This window comes from Cyprinodon tularosa, unplaced genomic scaffold, assembly GCF_016077235.1.
Source record: "Cyprinodon tularosa strain WSP-4 unplaced genomic scaffold, ASM1607723v1 ctg10, whole genome shotgun sequence".
NCBI lineage: Eukaryota > Metazoa > Chordata > Actinopteri > Cyprinodontiformes > Cyprinodontidae > Cyprinodon > Cyprinodon tularosa.
The window spans coordinates 3,089,424-3,110,426 of record NW_024037782.1 but is presented as its reverse complement, the minus strand read 5'-3'; the positions used below and the strand labels follow the sequence as shown (position 1 = coordinate 3,110,426).

The 21,003-nt window shown below is 35.4% G+C and overlaps 1 protein-coding gene across 3 annotated transcripts in view; it reads left to right on the top strand.

Moving 5' to 3' along the window:
- necab3 (N-terminal EF-hand calcium binding protein 3) overlaps positions 1-17,005 on the top strand; it is a 59,364-nt gene extending 42,359 nt beyond the window's left edge. For all 3 annotated transcript variants that reach the window (XM_038304107.1, XM_038303956.1, XM_038304035.1), the window contains exons 9-13: positions 1,364-1,417; positions 5,283-5,395; positions 8,151-8,228; positions 8,655-8,746; positions 15,982-17,005. In XM_038304107.1, coding sequence (XP_038160035.1) covers positions 1,364-1,417; positions 5,283-5,395; positions 8,151-8,228; positions 8,655-8,746; positions 15,982-16,010 — 366 coding nt within the window. In that variant the 3' untranslated portion in view covers positions 16,011-17,005. The remainder of the gene's footprint in view (positions 1-1,363; positions 1,418-5,282; positions 5,396-8,150; positions 8,229-8,654; positions 8,747-15,981) is intronic.
- The last annotated feature ends 3,998 nt before the right edge of the window (positions 17,006-21,003 follow it).

The window sequence follows — 21,003 nt, the reverse complement described above, 5'->3', positions numbered from 1 at the left end:
GTGCCAGTAATCATTTCATGAGAAAATAAGATTTATTTTTTTCTGTACAAAACTATTTAAACAGGAATAATTTGAATTTAACGTAATAGCTAAAAATGCAATAAAATAAAATCAATTTAAAAATTCTTCCCTAAAATATAAGGTGGAATTTATTTAATTAACTTTCTACTTGTATAGAAATTTTACTTGAGTTTTCTTCTTTTTTTTTTTTTCTAACAGTGAAGACTCGTGAATTTCAGCAGGAACATAGAAAACTAGCTATGAGTTTATTCTGAGTATCCTGCGACTGCTGCATGTAATAATTTGTGTCGTGTGTTTTGATTTTCTGTGGGTTCTGAGTATGCTTGAAAAGAAAAGTGGGTGCCATTTTAAATGGAGCTCTGCAGATCTGTATCCCTGTCACACACCAAGACCAGTCACCTCCGGCTCTCATACCATGACCAATTCTCACCACACATCCTGAAGCCTCTTTCACGCTCTCCTGCTCTTTCTTTTTCCAGCTCTGTCTGCTCTTCCCTTATTAACTCCTCTTATTACAACCTTTGATGCTTATTCTTTTTTCTCTTTTATCTCTTCTTTCTCAAAGCATGTTTTTGCCCTCTCTTGTTGTCTATTTTGTCAGACCAGAGGGTCTTAGAGTGCAATATCAAAGTAAATCATGACCTGCAGGATATTCGGAGTGCAATATCCAACCCAGCACCTCCACACTGACACCATCAGCACACACCATCTGCCTCTCCTCTGAAATAAAAGGCAATGAGTGTATGAGATAAAAAGCTTGCTCCATAGTTTCACATTGAATTAATTTTATGATAAAATAGCATTGCTTCAGATTACATAGTATAGAGTTTAAAATGGTTGTAAAGTGTAAAGGTATTAATGTTTTTATTTAATTTGTGGGACAGGAGTCCTATTTAACTTCCAAAATGCATCAGTCACTGACCTCAGCACCTTTTAATTTATTCTAATTCTGATTTTCTGAACTTAAGGGGAGAGTCACTTTGACAGTTATCTCCCTATGATAAACTGTTTTGCAAAATATAACGAAACAAAAAATACACAGAATACATAAATTATAATTCATTCAGACAGCGTATAATGATAATGACAGAACATTCAGAATTAGATTTTATTATTTTAGAAATTTTATATTCAACATTTAAATCTAGACATTGTATGGAAATTTTTAATATTAACAATTCAAAATGGAAAATGTTGAAAATTGAATTAAGCTTTATGTGGATTTTGATTCTGTTTTTAACTCTAGATGTATTCGGATGCAGTGTTTTTCTCCAATTCTCTAATGTTTCCCATCATTGTTTAGCCATTAGATTTTTTCAATTCTATTGCTCTCTGGTTTTAGGGTCCTAAGTTGGAGCCACTGAAGGAGGATACACTGGCCAGCACATACAGTTCTGTAAGTTAATCAGAAAAAAGCTTTCTTGCCAAATTGTATGTGTTTTGCACAAAACAGGGAATTTGTTTTGGTGACCAGGTGACACACAAGCATCCATAACCATCTCCATGGTTTGTTTTGGGGCAGAGCATTGAGCTCCAGCTACTGTAGCTGCACCGGGTCAACAGATAAACTGTTGATCTTATGCAACCTTCAGGGAAGGCGTTAGGTTTGTGGTCTGTGATCCGTCTGAACCCCTCCAGACTTTTGCAGAGAACTGGCCTTTTCACTTATTTAAATCCCCAGGATTTAAATTACCTCGGTAACTTGAATCCCGGGTAATTCATCAGTGTGGTCTCCCAATACCAGTAGATCTATTGCAGTTGCTAAATAAGGACAAACAACTTGTTTTCTCTTTACTGCACTGCTAACCAGCTGTAAGTAAATAGGCTTAAAATATTTATTTGACATTTGATTTTGTAAAAGTAGCTTCGCCCTTTCAGTTTGGAGAATAGTTCCTTCCTCGAGTGGAGGAGTTCAACTATCACAAGTGAGGTGAGAATCAAGGCAGGAGATTAATAGAAGGATCAGTGCAGCTGCTGGTATAATACAAACACAGCAACTGTTTATGCTGGTAAAGGGAAAAGGCAAAGCTCTCAACTTACTTGTTGTTCTCCTTTCCTTCCCTAACCCATAATCGTGAAATCTGGATCATGATGGACCGAACAATATAAGTGTCTGAAATAAGCTTTTTCTGCAGGTTTGATGGGCTTCTCTTAGGCTTGTCTTAGCTTAGTTATCTGGGATAGCCTCGTAGTAGACGGGGGGTATTTACCATTAGGCAATACTAGGCAGTTGCTTAGGACCCTAAGTTCCTGGGGGCCCCATAAAACTCTGTTTACATGTATGGTTAATACAACTTTTCCTTATTTATGCACATTAATTATGTTTTTGATAAAAATCCTTCCGCTAAAATGCCAGGTCCAAACAGACAGCCTAGCTTCAAATCTAGCAACTTTTGTCTGCAACTGGACACTTTGGCAACAAATATAAAAGCAGCTATTATTTCATACAAATTAAAAATGGAGAAACGATAAGCAGACCATGGCTTGTCTACAGTGAAAAGAAGGACTGTTAATTACTTTTGCTGTGCCTTTTTGGAAACACAAGAAGGAGCAATCAGCAAAGTGAGCTTAGTGATTGGAAAAAATCTTTTTTTCCTTTTGAGACAGCATGAAAAGTCAGCTGAGTACAAAATACAGAGAGGAAAACAACAAGAAAAGGGACAAGAAGAGAGGGACAAAAGGTAGAACAAATGATGCACGTCTATTCTATTAAAATTTCTGTATCTGTGTAATGGGTCTGTTTTATGTGCTGTCTTCTCAATTCAGAGGGCCCCCTACCTCTCTTTGCCCAGGGCCCCAAATTTTCTAAATCTGCCCCTGATAGGAGAGTTTGTTTGCTTCAATGTGTTTACTGTGAACACTTTAATTTAGAATACAAAAATTTGTTTCATTGCTTTGTTGTTTAATAGATACATTCTTTAAAATGATTAACTGTTTTTAAACGAAAAACACTTCACTGCAGTTGTTATATTTTTTTATTATTATTTTTTAATTAAGTATTTTTTTGTGTTTATAAGTGAGCAGTCAATGTTTAATTTCATATTAATTAATTAATCTGCAGAAAGCACATAACAGCGTGTTCAATTTTAACCTAACTTTTGTTTGTAATCTAGATTAGAATGTTAACTTTTGTCAACATCTAGAACAATAAGCTTTTTTTTTATTTGATTTCAGGCCTGAAAGCCTTCTGAAATATTTTTCACAGTTTTTCCCAGTGACATCAATGATATTTGACTTTAAGTGTGTGAGGAAAAACTTTTTCTTGGTAGTAAAAATTGGTGGTAATTTCTTTTTTCAGCTTTGATCACATGGTTCTTAAGTTAATATACATAGATCAATGAATCTACAGAAACAGTTTAACTGAGAATATGTTTTGTTTTTTTCTGTCAATTATGATTTGTCTAAAAGTTTAACCACATGCCCCTGAGAAAAATTTTGGATGATAAACTGAAAATGTGTACTATTGTGAAAAGATACAGTTTCGTTTAAAAAATGATCAAAATAGTTGGCTGGATAAGATTAATTTATGAGTTTTACCATTTCAAAAGCAGATATTTTAATGACATTATCAGGGGAGCTATGCTACTGCTCTCTCATACAAATTTCTTTATCCCTCTAAATATAATCCAAATTTGAGATCTTAAAATCCTCCATTTTATTTTCTCTCAGTGCTCACCTTTCTCTAAACGTTTTTCAAGATGACAGTGAGATTAACAAAAAAAAACATGAGCAGCTTGTCTCAGTGATCAAAGTCCAGTCAGCTCAGTGTTTCTTTCCACTGTGCTCAGATTTCTCTCTCATTTAAAAGCAGTTTTACTTTCCACATCATGAACTAAATGCTTAACTAAATGGATCTGCAAAAAAAAAACTAAAAAACATTACAAAGTCATTACAAGCCTCAGTAGGGTAGACCAGCCTAAACTTTGTTTTTGTTTATTTACTTTTTTTTTTATTTAGTTAGCTTTATGATTAGAAAGTCTGGGACATTGTGTAGCCAGGATTCTGATCATTTCTAAAAGTTGCAACAACCAAAACCTGAAGACATGAATGCACTCGAACAGTTTTTGCCATATTTCTCATCTAATTAGACACAAGACATGTGAGAACTCACTCCCTAATAAATCATCAGATATTTTAGTACGTCAATGCTTCCCAAAGGTTGAAGACGTTGGGTGTGTTAGATTTCAAAATCTGCATCCTCCAAGGACCTGTCCACCTGGACTGGATCCTGTGGATTCAACAGGTCCAGCGTTTCTCAGCTTTCACAGCCGTACGCCTAGCAATTGTGACATTTGACACACAAAGCAAGAAAAGAATGTAGTCTGTCCTTAAATGACAACCAGACCCATTTACACGGTAACAGATAAAAACCTTTCAATAAACCATACATTAACCACCACATATCTGACTCAAGAACCATTTAAAACAATTATTTTCATTTATTTCAGATGTAACTTTTCACATACTTGTATTGTAATAAACTGTACTTCCAATATTCACCACTGTTACCAAAGGCTACATACTGTAGGATACCCCCAACCCTTCCTTAAAAATGGGCAAAAAGAAGGCTGCATTTGACGGCCGCATAACGAGGAGTGTTGCAATTCAAGCAGACCTATGATGTAATCAGCCTACAAATCTGGCCTTCGGAGGAAGCAGCTCCTGAATTTGAACTCAGCATTTCTTTCCCACTTTTTTCCATGTACACTTTCCTTTAAAAACTGTTAGAGATAAAAAATTTTAAGTCCCCACTCATTAAAAAACAAAACAACCAAAAAAAAAAACATCTCAATCATTGCAACCATTAGTAAAAGGAAAACATTCATATTTCTATAGATATTTGCAGATTTTTTTAATTATAGGTAATGTCCTATCTTATTTAGATAAGCTACATGAAGTTAGGCTTGTTTTGACCTACAATAATGAGGAATGCATCTGAGCACTAGCTGCCCACATATCTGTAGAAGAGATTGTTAGTGTAATGCTTTCTCTCACACGGGTTTTATTTATTTATTTTTTACTTTGATCTTTTCATGAGGGCTCATAAATAAAAGGCCTCAGCTTTCTCCTGATCCTCACCATTATCCGTAAATGCCACATCTAAAACTTTATCCATTATTTGAGGATGTTTTAGAAAGTTAGGTCTCACTAAATCATTAGAAACTGCAAATGTGCCTGATGTCAGTGAGATGGATTCCGAAACGCACAAACTTCTGTTTTCATCTTATCCTCCCTTTTATCCGTTGTCTCATTGTCAACAGAACATCCTGCTGGTTCAGAGGCAGATGTCCGTGATTGATGACGAACTAGAAAGCTTCCGGAAAGTTCTCCATAGCTACATGGATGCCACTTTAGCCCACTCTGACAACTTGCAGTGAGTATCTAGCTTGATTCCAAATATAGAAATTCATCTATTAAACCCAACTTCAGATTCAGCTCCAGATGCTGCGATTCAACCTCTGAGTGATGCTGAATAAGTGGCTAAATTGATAGGAACATAGAAAATGAGTTTTTACAATGAAAAAATTAAACCTTACATTGTTTGAAAAAAAATGTATCTTACAAAATAGATATTTTTTACAATCTAATTGTTGTTATTTTTTTATCTTACATACTAAAAGCAAAGAAATAAAAAATTAACAAGTACAGAAAGTACACATTTGAACTAATACTTCCCTAAAGCACTTTTTGATTCAAACTCCTTGATCAGTTTAAGTTTACACACACATTTTACTTGAAATCCATTGTACTCTCTAACTTGAACAAGTTTCCTGATTTATCAGATTATGAGATCATCTGTAGTCCACATTCTTCTTAAAGGTATAGTGGAGGATTTTGGTAATTTTTTTTTAAGACCTGCCCTCTCCACAAAAAAATGCACATGCTCAACCCTGTACCCGCTTGCGAGAGGGAACGCCTATTAAACGCACGCAAGAGCCCATTTAGTAGCTCCAAGCCAAGGAGGTGCGGGGAAGTAATGATAAGATGGTCACTCGGATGGATCTCATCTCACCCATATTTACATATAAAAAGTTTCCCCGCAAATAAGACTAATGTAACATTAACAGAATAAGACTTGCAGCTGAAAGAGCACATGCACAGAAAAAGATAGCTACCTACTGTATGGGGACAAGCACATAGGACAGCCTTTCGTAAACATATCACCAGAATGATTGACAATGAGGAGGACCACTTATTTAGATGATCCACCCAGAAAAATAAAATCCCCCACTACACCGTTAAGGTGACATTAATCTTTTAGATTCTATTTTAGACTGAAAATGAAATTTCTCATCTTCCTCTACATACTGGCAGACCCATAACCCATAACTGACAAGTTTTTAAGAATCGTTTTTAGCTTTATCAACCTTGTCATGTTGCCATTACCAACTTTCAATATGGATTTGATGTTTGGTAATGTGTAATGTTCTTTTGCACCAAACATATCTAATGAAACTCTGAAAGGTCATGTATGGTTTAATCAGTCTATTGAAAAACAGATTATTAAAAAACAAACTTTAGCCTGGCTTGGACCTTTTTGGATCCAATCTTTCCTGTAAATTTTATCCTTGTCCAGAAATATGGTAAAACAAGATAGTTGCTGACTCTTCCAGGTCAAGACAACTACAACATGTTAAAATGGAAGTGAAGTTTACAAAATCAATCATTGTTTTGTAAATACCGTAAATTCTCTAATATAGGCCCGGGCCTTTATTTCACTCAAGTGCATCGCGGTCCAGGCCTTTATTGGATAGAGGCCAGTATTAGAGACAGGCCTCTATTGCTATTTGAGCAAAACAGACTACCAGTGGAATGGATAAAAATGAGATTTTGTGTCTATTTGAACCTATAAAACACTAGGTTCATTTATTGAAAAAGTACAGTTACCATGTCTCGCTTGGTTTGAAGTAAAAAAATAAAAATAAAAATCCTCCAATTCTGTTTAATTCTCCTCCTCAGTTTTTCTCCTCCTCTTCATCTCTCCCTTTATTCTCCTCATCACTCGCGCTGCTCCTCCTGTTCTGCTGCGTGTCTGTTCTCTTCCTCGCGCAGACGGGTAGCAGCAGGGCCTGTCGTTCAGCTGCGCAGGGCTGTGGTACTTGTATGTTACTACCACAAGTATAATGTTGAGGTATGCCCAGAAAAAACGTTTATAGCCCCGGCCTGTATTAGAGACCGGCCATTATTTACCTCCTCTGACAGCGAGACCGGCCATTATTAGAGACCCGGCCGCTATTGGAATACAGGCCAATATTAGAGAATTTACGGTATTTCAATATGATATCCAGGAGTCAGTTAATTATGGAGACTGAAAGCTGAATAACCCAGAATTTGTGAACTTTTGCCTTTAAGCACACAGAGGTGCATCTGTATCATAGTACTCCAAGTTGGATGCAAATCAGTACATTTTTGTCATATCTGGAGTGCAACAAATTCTGGTTGGAAATACCTGAGCTGCACCTACCTCAACTGATTGTTGGCCTCTTAGCATTCTTCACGATTCTTTGTCTTCTCAGCAGCACTTATGAAAAAACGTCCAATGTACCTGATCTCTGTGTTGTTTCACATATTCTCAGATTCGTTCTAACTTCCTTCACTTTGCATCCTTCTACTCGGATTCATTGCTGAGATATCTTTAATCCTTTGTAACCTTTTACAAAGAATGGATTTAGATAAAGGATACAAATGACTAAATGTCAAGAAAATCCTGCAAGGACTGCTGAAAGCTGTAACTGTATCAGAAGTTTCAGTTTCAAGATTTAAACATTTTTGCAACCAGGCTGTGAAAGCATTTTTTAAATATATCTATTTTTGTAGTATGTTTTTCATTTGATTTACAAAGGATAAAATATCAAATTATATTGAAAAAAAAATATTTATTCATATATAGTTTTATAATTATTTCCGTTTTTAAATCCCCAAATCCTGGAAATGTTTAGAATTTTTTTTTTACTCTTTCCATATAAATTACTGAAAGTAAGCATTTGTCACCAACTAAAACACAATTTCAGTTTCGTTTGATGTTTTGCCTCTGCCTTTGCCTAAAGCTAGCTTATATTCCTCTCAAGATGCAACTCGCTTTTCTTTTATTTTCCCTTTCTTTGACCCAATCTACTTTTTTCCTTCAGTGTGTCTGTTCAGAAGCTCCCGGGAAAGACGTGTTACATAATGTATGAGTTCTGGCAGGACCGCATCTCCTGGATGAGGTTAGTATGGGGTGTGTGTGTGTTTGTGTGCGTGTTGGGCTGTGTATGAGTTTTGTGCTATAGATATTGGCTCACTATTTGGCACTTCTGATTTCTTGATGGAAATGTTCCCTCAAGAGAGAAGATGAGCAGATGGCCGATCACTCTGTTCACACACACAAAATCAAACACACACACAGAAACAAAGGTAAATCTAAAATGGTGTCAAAGGATATTTAACATACTACACTGATTTGTCGAGCTTTGATGTAAGTTTGATATATATATATATATTTATATATATATATATATATATATATATATATATATATATATATATATATATATATATATATATATATATATATATATATATATATATATATATTATTTTTTTTTTTATTCAAAAAATGTTATCTCTGCTTTATTTTTTCCATGTTTTTGTAGCTACCTTCAATCTAACAGCAGCAAAGATTTCCAACGTTGCATCATTGACATGATGGAAGATACTGAGATAGTTTCTACCATGTTGCTGCCAGGTCTGTAACTTTGCATTAAAATGATTGTTTGTAAAAACATGTTAAATATGATGTGAAGTAGCAGAATATTTTAGTAGTACAGCACTATTTCCAATTTCCAGATTTGCTCTATTGTACTATTTACTCAACTATAAATCCCCCTGAAAATAATATACGATTGAATACATTCTCATGGGATTTAACCATTTTAACAATATTTGACCTCCATAATTTATCAAAAATACAGATCTAACAAAATAATACAAGTGAGTTAAATACTTAATGAATGGAAAAAGAGCCTAAATTAAATGGTAGAAGCTGTGTTTAAAATAAGGGCATAATTTGATATTTTGAAGAAGAGCTTCATTTGCCATATTTTTTTCAAATTTTGGTTTCAAATACCAATGACAGCTAATTCCATCGATAATGACATTCTTTGAATGACCTTTTCTGATTTTTTTTTTTTTTTTTTTTTGAATAGCATCTAAAAGTTAAAAGTGCATTCAAAAATATTTGTGGAACACCTAAGTTCCCACATTCAGTAAACTTCACTAGACTAATTCTAATAGAGTCTGAGACATAAAAGTAAAGTTAACTTTTTTAATTTGGATGCAAATTAACTTTTCATCTAATAAAACCACTGGAGTCTCTTTGAATGCATGGATGAACACAAAAGGGATTGTGGTTATTTTGAGTTAACCGTTTGCAGATATACCCATATGGTACCTCGTATGAATACAAAATGGAATACTTTCACTTTTCCTCTTTTAATTACACTCTCCAGTATAAACAGATTGCCAAGGGTGACTTTAAAACATGAACTAGTCCTAAAACCCCCGATGGCAGTCTTTCTTCAGAGTTGGTGGCAATTCCATGTGGATCATTGGTATGCTATTTGTGACTCAAAAGTCCAGTGCTTTCGTGTTAGTTTCTTTTAAAGTCTTCACACACCAGACTTCTCTCCAGTTTGAAGGGGCAGGGAGCCAGCAGCTCTGTCTTCATTAACAGCTAATTTGCTCATTACTTCTAAGATCAGTCACATTTCTGATGCTTTTAGAGCTTTTTGCCACCATGCACAGGGGTGTTTTTTTCTGCTGCGCGTCCAACAGTAGCTCCATTTAAGTGAATTCTTAAAAAAACTGCTGCCCATATAACAAAAAATGTCCAAATATTGATATTCCTTCCAATTATACAAATCTATGCACAGACCATATGAGAAACTTAGAAGAACACTAGGAAAACAGACCCTATAAAAACAGAGCTAGCGTCAAGCCCAGAAAGAGTAGTTGGATCTTTTTAGATCCTGTTAATATAAATTTTTTCTATGACTCCTTATGGGAAACAGTGACTGTAAAAGTTGGCAGACACTTAAAGATTTGTAAAGGAAAAGTAGATTAGCATCTAATACAGTCTTTCAGCACTTTGGATTACTATTTCTAATCATTTCTAATCCATTGGGAACCACAGGTCTTTGTATAATCTAGAAGAGCTGCAGAAATGCATGGCTCAGATATTTACGCCACAACTCTTCATTTACTCCATACATCTGATTTCTAACAGTGCATATGATTAACTTTAAACTGGGAAGAGGGAGGGATGTAACCTCTGGATTTTGCATAATGGTTTTCTTTTTTTTGTGGATACTCATATTCTCCATTGTTCTCATGGTCACTGGTATAATCATAGCAATGCCAAAATGTTGGTGTACATTAGGGGTGGGTATTGGCAAAGAAGTCATGATTCGATTCAAATCACGATTCACGTGCCACGATGCGATTCTATCGTGATGCATCATGATACTTGAAATATTGCGATGCATCGCGATATTTTCACTGAACACTGTAAGAAAAAGATACAGCCCTTACCAGTGGCCGACTGGCTGGGTATGATCTGGATCGTGTCTTCAATTGATACATAACTGAAAGCAACTGCATTCATACATAGCTGTATTTATTGAAATTACTTTTGGAGGTGTTGCCATGAAAACAAATACTGGACAGAAATATTACTATTACTGGCGTGGACACACTGACAATAAGATCTTAGGATTCATCAAACTTAAACTAACAAAATAATGATAATCAGTGCCGTTTACATGGCCTCAGTGGTCCTTTTGCAAATTACGTGCATCATATCAATTTCATTTTTACCTTCTTTGTTTTTAAAGCCAGAATGCATCCAAGCATCTGACTTGAAATGTGATGGAGCCGCGGGGCGAATTTTCTCAGTCTCCTACATATTTTGTTTATGAATGACTCGTCTCGGTATCCCGCGGCCGGACATGCTTGTGACACAAGGCAGCGGGCGTCAACACATCCACAGCGACGTCTGCTGGACTGGAAGTTGTATTCCAATTGGTTCAGCTGATGTGCGCCAACCATTCATGTATTTTATTTGTTCATTTTTTTATTTTTTTTTTTATAATCGATTCTTGTCTTCAGGAATCGATGCAGTAGATCACAAAAATTTGAATTGTGATGCATCATCATGACGATTATTTTGCACACCCTTAGTGTACACTGTTCTTTTAAAAATAGCATCTCCGAAACCTGTTGTCTAATAAACAGTGAAACCTAGCACTCACTGACTGACTTACTAAATATCCCATATATAAAAAGAGAATTTGTAAAATCAGTCAGTGTAAGAAGTTTTACTATGGTTGATTGGAGTAGCAGCCATCATGAATGTGGAAGTTGGGTATGGTCCTGGTGCCAGAACATTCAGACTTGTACGTTTGACTTTTGGAACATAATCAGTTGAAATTTCCAATTCCACATACAACTAAAAAACAAGAATAACTGACAAAATGAAAGCTATTTTGGGGGTTGTGACTTGAAGAAAGCAAAACAGGAACTGAATATGACCATATTGAGGGTTCTATAATAATAAAACAGAAATCGTGCAGGCTTTGATCAAGGCAAATCAAACCTGGAGCAGAGAGAGGGGATCAGGCAATAAAATGAAGGAGTAACGGAACAATCCAAAAACCTACAAGGAAAAACCAAAAACCTAAATGATGAGGCAGGACTGGAAAATGACAAAGGAACCAATCAGAGGAGATATGGAACAGGTTTAGCATGAGGGATTTGTTTGATTTCAGAGGCTGCGTCCTCCAAGGACCTGGTCTATCTGCATTTTCACCACCTGTACGTTCTGTCACATAGCAACCATGACAGTTGACTCAAATACAGGCAAAGAATGGATACCTAACTTCTCATTACTGTTCTGTATGTTAATTACATTTCTGAGGAGCTGCAACAGCAGTACCGTCATCACGAGTACCACATTTGTAGTTAACTACAGATATATGGAAGTTGTACTCAACCTTTCAATAAACCAAATATTACCCGCCACATATCTGACTCACTAACCATTTAGCAACTATTTTCATTAATTTCACACAGAATTATTCACATACTTGTATTATATTAACTGCACTTACAATATTCACCACTGTTCGGCACCATTTCCCTTTTTCCTCTGAGCATGGAGCAGCCAGCTTGCTTGGACTCACAATGAATCATGGGATACCCAAGGCTACTTAGGATACACCGGATCGTCCTTCAAAGTGGGCAAAAAGAAGGCTGCATTTGTCAACAGGCCTCGGCGCAGAGCTATGACGTAATCGGCTGACGAATCTGACCTTCCGAGGACGCGGGCCCTGAATTCAAACTCAGCAGGGAAGCAAGAAGACTTAGGGAGGGAGGGGAATTTTTAACAAAAATAACCACACATTTAATCACTAAACAAGACAGAAAGACTCACAGTATTCAAAAAGTAATAATAATGTTGTCTGTCAAAAATGATGAAAAAGTGTAATATTTTCTTCTTTGAATTAACCAATAAGTTAAAGATCATGGTGGTTAAATGACAAACTGTGAAAGATCTAAGGGTGATAAATGCAAGCCAAATTAATGAAAGCAGTGTGTCTTGGGCATAAACAAGCTATTCTCAGCTAAATATTTTTTAATATTAAGTGTTAGTTTACTGGTTTTAATCATTTAAAGATATATTTTAAAAACACAATATTTTCTATTCTTGTATAACTCTGCCAACTGTTACAAAAGGTAAAGATTTCCTTATGACTTGCAATAACCTGATGCTGTAAAAAAGACCATTCATTTTTAAATAGTGGGGGTAGTTTTTTTTCTGTCTATGAATATTTTATTCTAATTTTGTAATCATCACATTTATTGTTAATTTGGGTTTAATATAACCCTTGTGTCCTAACAGAGATTATAATTACATACATAAGCAAATTCAAACCTTATTGCACATTACTTATATTTAAATTGAAAGATGGATTAATACTTGGCAAACTGACTTTCCCATGATGCATGCAAGCTACACCCTGCTCATTAACACATCATTGACTTCTCAGAGTAGCGTGATTCACAGCCGCTCGAGCCCAGGCCACTGCCGTGACTCCCTCATCGTGACATTTCATTAACTTGTTGTTGAGACTGAACTACATGTACCAATATTCCAAGAGACTGTGTTCATTTGGAGGATGATGATTTAGCTGTGTGGGCTGCTTAAGTTTTGCCTGTTGCTAGGTTACTTTACATAGATGTTTATCTCTATATCTTTGATTTCTCCATGTTTGAATGATGAGTGCATCGAACACAAACTGAATAGTGTTAGCAATAACACAGGAATGTTTTTTTTCTCCTTCAGGGTTATAATAGGAAATTTTATTTGATTTAATAGAAGACCTTTGATTAAATTATAATTAAAATATAACAAAGATCTTTCTTAAACATTTGCTAAAAAACATGGTGTAGTGAAATCATTTTTTCTCCTTTATGTCATGCTTTGTTGTGCTCTAAAAATTTATTATTGCAGCATTCTGTTAATGAATTTGCTGTAAATCATAGTGATGTGGTTGTCAATGATTCCTGTGCTAAAGGAAGATGGAAGATGGTGCATGAGATTTACATCATAGAAGCAGAGCAATATGAACTCTGGAGTCTATAATAGAAAAGTAAACAAAGCACATCTCAAGCAATTCTCTTCTAAGGCACATTTGCTTTCTTGTACTGTAAGGTTAAAAATGTTTCTCCTCCAAATCCAATAGAAGGGTTTAAAAATGTTATGGATGCTGCCAAGAGTCTCACTGAAACGTTCCAAAAGCTACAGGAATTTCCTAAATGTCCAAAATTTTCAATATTCTAAGTGCATCTGGACTAGAATGGATGGTTGCAAGGAAGCCTTATTTTCTGCTTAAGTACATCCAGGCAAGGTAAAAATCTGACAAAACCAATATCAATGTCCAATCAAACCAGACGTGAACTCAAGGCCAGAGTTCCATGAGATTATTTTGGCAACAAAACAACTTTGTGCATCACTAAAAGAATTTTATATTCATGAAGAAATATGGTGGTTGCAGGGTCATTCATTTTCTGCAGATTAAACAGTTTTTTTTATGGAGGCAACAATGATGCAGGCCATTAAGGTGTGGGGCTAAAAATTAATACAGTACCTGCTGTTTGGTTACTCCCCCATAGTCCCATGTCAGATGGAATTCTAAATTTCATTTTAATTATTTACACAGCTATAAAACAAGAAGTATTTTTGAAAAAAAATATTTTGAAACATTTTTTAGAAATTTGAAAGCCCAGTTTGAAAGGCTTGTGGTAAAACACCATGTGACTGTGTTTTGGCCATTTCTATAAATAGATCAATATCAGCTGGGCGAGGTCCCGAGCCGCCGGGCTCAAGGGGTCAAGTGTCTGCTACAAAAAAATGAATGTCATTTTTAAGAAACACAGTAAGTTTGTTGATCTGAATCGATTTAATTGAGTTTAACAAAAGAATATTTTCATTAGAGAGAGAATAAAAATTAGGATGGCAAAGTCCAGAACTAAATACCTCAGCAACTGAGGAAGATCCTCTGAAAATGGCTGTGGACAACAGATGTCCTCCCATAGGGAGAGACTTTGACTACACTGCAAAAAAATAAAATCCAAGTAAGACAATTTTTCTCAAATTAAGTGATTTTTTTTTTCCTTGAATTAAGCAGGGAAGCGAGACTCTTTGCCAATGGAATAAGACAATTTACATCTAGAATAAGAAAAAACCCCAATATTATCTATTTTCCTGTCACCATAGATAGATTATTTTATGTTAAGTATAAAAATGCTCAATCCATCGACAGATCATCTTAATTACCTACTTAAATTAACCATCATTACACTAATTTTAAGAGATTTTTAGACAGTTTTGCAGTGTAGGCAGAGTAGGTAAGTAAATATGTGGAATTTCCAGTTTTCTACAAAGAAATTGAATGTTGAAATTGGCTCAACAAATGGCTCTTTAAACTGTTTAGGTTTGTGTACACCTATGCAGTTACAATATTTCAGTTTTTTTTATATACATTTATTTTAAACATAGCTTGTTTTTAAGTTAAGTCTGATTTTCATTAAGGAGTGGAAAAATATAAAATTTGTAGGCATTTTTTCCCATTTTATAATAAAACAAATTACTCTGCATTCAAACTTCTGATGTCTCTTCTTGTTTCTAGATGACTTTGTGAGTTTAAAATATTTTTCTGTTTAGAGGGCCACTTTTATTGTGAAAGGAGTGGATATTTAAACATCTCCTCTTCTAATTAAAGGAAACATTTTTAGCTTTCAAACAATAATAAAATATTCTCAATAAAATTGTTAGTCCAATTACTGCTCCTGTCTCTCTGTCAACACTACTATGTAAAAGAATTAAGAGAAAAAACACAGAACATTTCTTAGGACCTGAAATCCTGTGTGCTTAACTGTGTGTTTAATTGCAACCTGAGAACACAAGTTTCCTGGTTGTATTTCATAAAGTATACATTCACATACGCATGTATACTTTTTTAGATGAGATGAGATAACTTTGTTGTTCATCACATTTCCTGAGATGGAGGTTTCTCTTTAACATCTGGCAGTGGTCCATACATAGAAAACACAAAAATTAGAAGGCATATCTAAAACAATAGCATTTAGGATTTTTTATAGAAATAAAATAAAATTTTATTTTTATAAATATGTTTACAGTACAGCTTACCTTTTTAATTTGTAAATTACTTCTGATCTATATTTATCTTTATGTGTTAATTTGAGTCCAAGTTGAGAAATCTTTGCTTAGTGAAAATTAAACTAGATGATTGATAAACTGATTATCTAAAAGGTTTTTACTAAGTAATAAACACACAAGTTCAACTATATGTTTTGTTCCATGGGTCTAACTTTCTGTTTTCTTGTGTGTTTTTATTTCAGCTTCCTGGTGGATTATGACTAACAACTAATGAGTGAAGCAGGAATATTTCATCGACTGCCTACATGGTCACACAGAGAGAAACACACTGGCACATCAATCCCACCTACCCACATGCACAAACAGACATCCCCACACAGACCTAAAGCATCTTTATGTTTAAAGGCAAAAGGGAAAAAACCTTATCTGCCCATTTTCAGCTGCTTTTCTCTAATGTTCCAGTCTTCAGCTGCTCATTATTCTGACACTTAGCTGCATTCTGTACCCTATAAACTCAAAAATAACTGGTTCTCTGCAATGGAAGGCTATTTAATGATTCTATAACCCTTTCTCAATAGTGATATGGCCATCTTTCTACCGCAGTGTTTGTCTTATATATAACGACCACTACAACACAAGGAAAGATTGAGCAAACATTTTTGGAATGTAAGTAAGAATTCTTAATTTTGCGTGTTTATACAGGTCCTTTCAACCACTTAAAAGAAATTTTACAAAACACAAGAAAATATGTGGAGATAAAAGACAGCTGCATCCTTAATATGCATGTTGATTTGGCTTCATCCTTCTGTACATGATGATGTAAGATAGTGTTGCTCTGCTTGTTGCTTCTATTTACCTAACCTGCTGTTCTGTGCACGGAATGCTAAAAGAGCTGTTCATACAGCTACACCAGCCCTCTATCTAATCCTAAATAGCCTAGTGTTCAGGTACTCTATTAGTTAACCTGAAACATCCATATAAGTTGCATTATGTATATCTAAATATAAAAAATAAAATAAATGTGAATATGAAAGAGATGGATTTATGGAGATTTTATTCTGTTAAGAGAATTAAATATATCAGGTATTTATTTTCATTATGGTGGACTTGTTGATCTGTATATACAAACTTATTGAACTGTCCTGTATGATTCCTTTTTCATTTATTTTTTAAATCTACACGTTGAAATGACTGAAATGCAACTTTACTAAAAGTACTTTAAGATGTTTGTGTTTAAATGAAAAAAATAAATAAATAAAAAGCTTTTGACCTGTTTTCTTTTTGCAAACAATCATTTAATAAGTGTTTCCTATTGTTAGAGTTCGGTAGTTTCCTTATAATTTTATTTAATCACTTTCTTATTAATGTGGCATAAGGAGTAGGAGTAAGAGTGAAAGCAGTTTAACGTGGAAAGATCATGCTCTTAAATCCTTCATGGAACTGCAATGCTTTTTTTCTGAAATTCTTATTATTGCTCTACTGGCCATTCTTGGTGTGGTCTCTTATGCAAAACACACCCGTCTCATCTCCAAGTTAGGGAGCTTTCCACTATGACCTGTTTGCCCCTTTTTGTATTTTTAGCAGAAAAAACAATGTTCTAGATTCGCAAAAAAATGTATTCAAAAACACAAATTAATGCATCGCAGTAATGTTTTATTAGCTTTAGCTGAAAGTCCCCAGCCTTATTTAGTAGTTTTGTTGCAAATAAGGTGACATTTGTCCACAATGGATCATTGTTCAATAATGCTTTTCATTTTACAAGGAGACAGACACACAGAAAGAAGCAGACATACAAAGGAGCTTGTCAATCAGCTCCACAGGCGGCTGCATCCAGGAAACACACAGCGAGGCAGACGAGCCCCGAGCCCACACCCACGTCAGAGGACGAAGAGAGCACATCCAGCCAGTCACAGTCAGGGAGACAGGACTACACTGAAAAATAGGGTTCAAACATCAACAAAAGTGTAGATGGGAGCAGCACAGCTGATATTTCCCCTCAGGACGGCGTCACAGCCAAACAGGAACAGGCCACATGAAGCTACTATGAGAAAAAGCAGAGAGAGCATAACGTTAGAGATTGAACAAAGAAATTCTGCATAGTGGGAGAATAGAGATAGAATGAAGCAGAATGAAAGGGGTCCCTATGTCCTCCCGCAGTCTAAGCCCATAGCAGCACAACTATAGCGAAAGCGCTGGATAACCTGAGCCACTCCAACTATAAGCTTTATGAAAAAGGAAATCAGGGTCTATCCAGTTCTTTCCTAATGATTCTGTATACACGGCATCAATTAGTGTGACTGTCCAGGCCAACTGTGCATGGAAGTTAGAGGTGCAGTGGCAGAAGTGGCTAAATGTTACAGTATTGCTTTAAATTACTGTCTAAACCAAACCTGATATCTTTGCTGCACCAAGATCATCTTCCTCTGGAGATGCTCTAATCATATTGTTTGAGAGATAATTTGGTAACTTTTTTTTGTTTAAACAATGTGAATTTGGAACACTTAAATCCACAGATAAATGGATTTGGATAGTTGCCTACATTTTGCAGTAATGCACTGATCAGTATGCATTAATTGGGATGCTATGGGGGCACAGTGCATTTTTACCTGAACTATGGTGACACAAAGTTAATTTGAACTGTATGGCATATGCTCCTTTTTGCCTCTACTGTTAGCATAGAATGAGCTCTGAATTTCAATTAGGAGTCTCATTTATCCACACATTCATCCACATGTTTATGATGAAAATGCATCAATAATAGAACCACAATTTTTTTCTTGAAATTGCAAATGCACAAATATTGCTCAAAGGACGGCAAAATCATAGAACGGATTGGTATGGCAGAGCTATCCGATACAGGCATCTAAAATCCACTTATCTCATCTCTGATTTTTTTGGCAAGCCTGCATACATACACAGGAAAAAATAGGCTCAGCAATTGTGTGCCTGCAGTTTTCAGAACACCTTTTCAGTTTCACAGAACAATGATCACCAATAAATTGTATACTCTCTTTTAAACATATGAGTGTGCTTTACAAACAAAAATATCCAGTAGAGCTGGGGTTATAAAGATATGTTAAATTCTGCAAGGGAAACATCAATATAATAATCTCTAGTGAATAACTGTTTTAAAAATAGTTTAATATTTCTTTCCACACATTGATTACTGCCTTACCCATATATCAGATTAAATTATAACCTGTCTGACAACATGAAGTAGGCTAAAATATTTCACAAAGCAATAATGTCCCTTCTAAAAACCTTAAAGTAATTTTATTTCATATACTGCCAATTTGCAATGTCTGTCATCTGAAAGGTATTATACAATTTAAAAAAAGCCAGTTCAAATAATATAGACAGATCCCAAGTCAAGTGCAGGTATTCCAAAATGTTCCTAGTTCTCAAACAATGTTGTGTTATGTTAGTTTGTGGTTTTGAATGTCAATGTTTTACTTACAAAAGCAGCACGAATATAGAAGCAGATAACTGTAGGAAGTCAGGTTCAACTTTTTGGCTGGTCTGCTGATATCAGGAAGGAATTGGTTGATGACAAATGCTGACTAATTGGTTCCCTTACTTAAGAGATGAAGGCAAGGTAGCATGGATCTGTAGGGGCTTTATTCTGCAGACTTTGCAGAATGTATCCCAGAGGTCCAGGAGAAAGATCCAAGAGTGTTGGTACTGGTGGAGAGTGGGCAGGCAGGTGATGAAGACAGAACTGCTGCACGCAGTTAAGACCTTTTCCATTAAGATTAGAGATAATAGATTATATATTGCATTCTCCTGTGCTGGATAAACATGTTGGAACAGTGGACTTTAAATTGATTTTGTCACTGACTGTTGCAGCAATCCTCTACACTAAACATGAATGAACTAATAGCAGGAAGAAAACTCCCCTTTAACAAAAAAATAACGGCCTACTAAACCAATTGCAATGTGACTGGAGGGTTGAGAAGACAGGACATAAATAGAATGAAAAGTAGAACACAGTTGCACTGATAAAGATGTACTTTCAATGTGGATAGGGCTAGTTTTTAAATTTAAAGAGTAGATACACCTAGTCATAGTAAGAGCTCAGGCCCAGACTTCCCTCCCCAGGTACTTCGACCAGCTCCTCTGTGGAAATCCCAAGGCGCTCCCAGGCCAGCCGGGAAATATAATCTCTCCATTGTGTCCTGAGTCTTTCCCTGGGTCTCCTGCATACATACAACCCTTCCTCTTTAGCTTGACATGTTATGAATGGATTGCCTTCTGATGTTCGGTCTGAAATAAGTTTAGTTTCTTGATCCAATTTATTTTATTTGCTGACTTTGAAATCTTTATTTTCTTGGAGTTAGAAAAGCGACTCGGAAGAGAAAAGCAACACAGAAGAATAGCCAAGGTTAACCTTCCTCACTTCTTTCAAATCCTAGATTTTCAAAACACCAATACACTTTGGCTCTCATTGGTTTGTTGCAACACAGAGAGAAAAAGAAAGAGAGAGAGAGAGAGGGAGGGAGAGAGAAAGAACGAACATATAAGCACTTTTTTTCTCCACTTTCAGGGAAGTGTCCTTGTCTTTGACAGGTAAAAACACTGGGCAACACTTCAGCAAGCCAAAGACAAGCCAAGGGTGACCCAACTGCATCTGGTGCTCTATCACATACAGTATAAAATAAGCCATTATTTCCTTCTCACCTTATTAAAATTCAAAATTTTCAGATTGATGAATAAGTATAAAAAAACTTCAGAAATAAAACAAAAAATAACAGATGTATAAAAATAGAATTTTACAATGGACATTAGGTTTGATATGAAGCATACAGGATATAAAGATGATGCTAAATTCAACCTTTTTTTCTCTTTGGGGAAGGTTTTCATTTTCTTCTGATGTGATCATCTGCAGGATATCTTCTCAGGAATCCGAAGTATGAGTCCAAAGGTGAGAAAAGCAACAGCTGTTGCTTTTCTCCTGCCTTAGTATCTGCATTTCTTTAAAGTTAAAGCCTCTATCATGTGGGAGGTGACATGTTTGGAGGGCATCTTGTGTCTGAAGTAGCCTACTGAGTCACTTGTCCTTGTTGCTTTAGAGACTAACAGAATTGTCCCTACTAGTTTCAAAAACTAAGTTCTTCAAAATCTATAACGATTTAAGTTTTAAGGTTTATATGCATGAGGTTTTACTAAACTTTTACTTTTGTTAAAAACAAACAATTTAATAATTTCACTGCTATAGCCTGTATTAATAAAAAAAAATATCAGGATAACACAGGGTAGGATGTGAA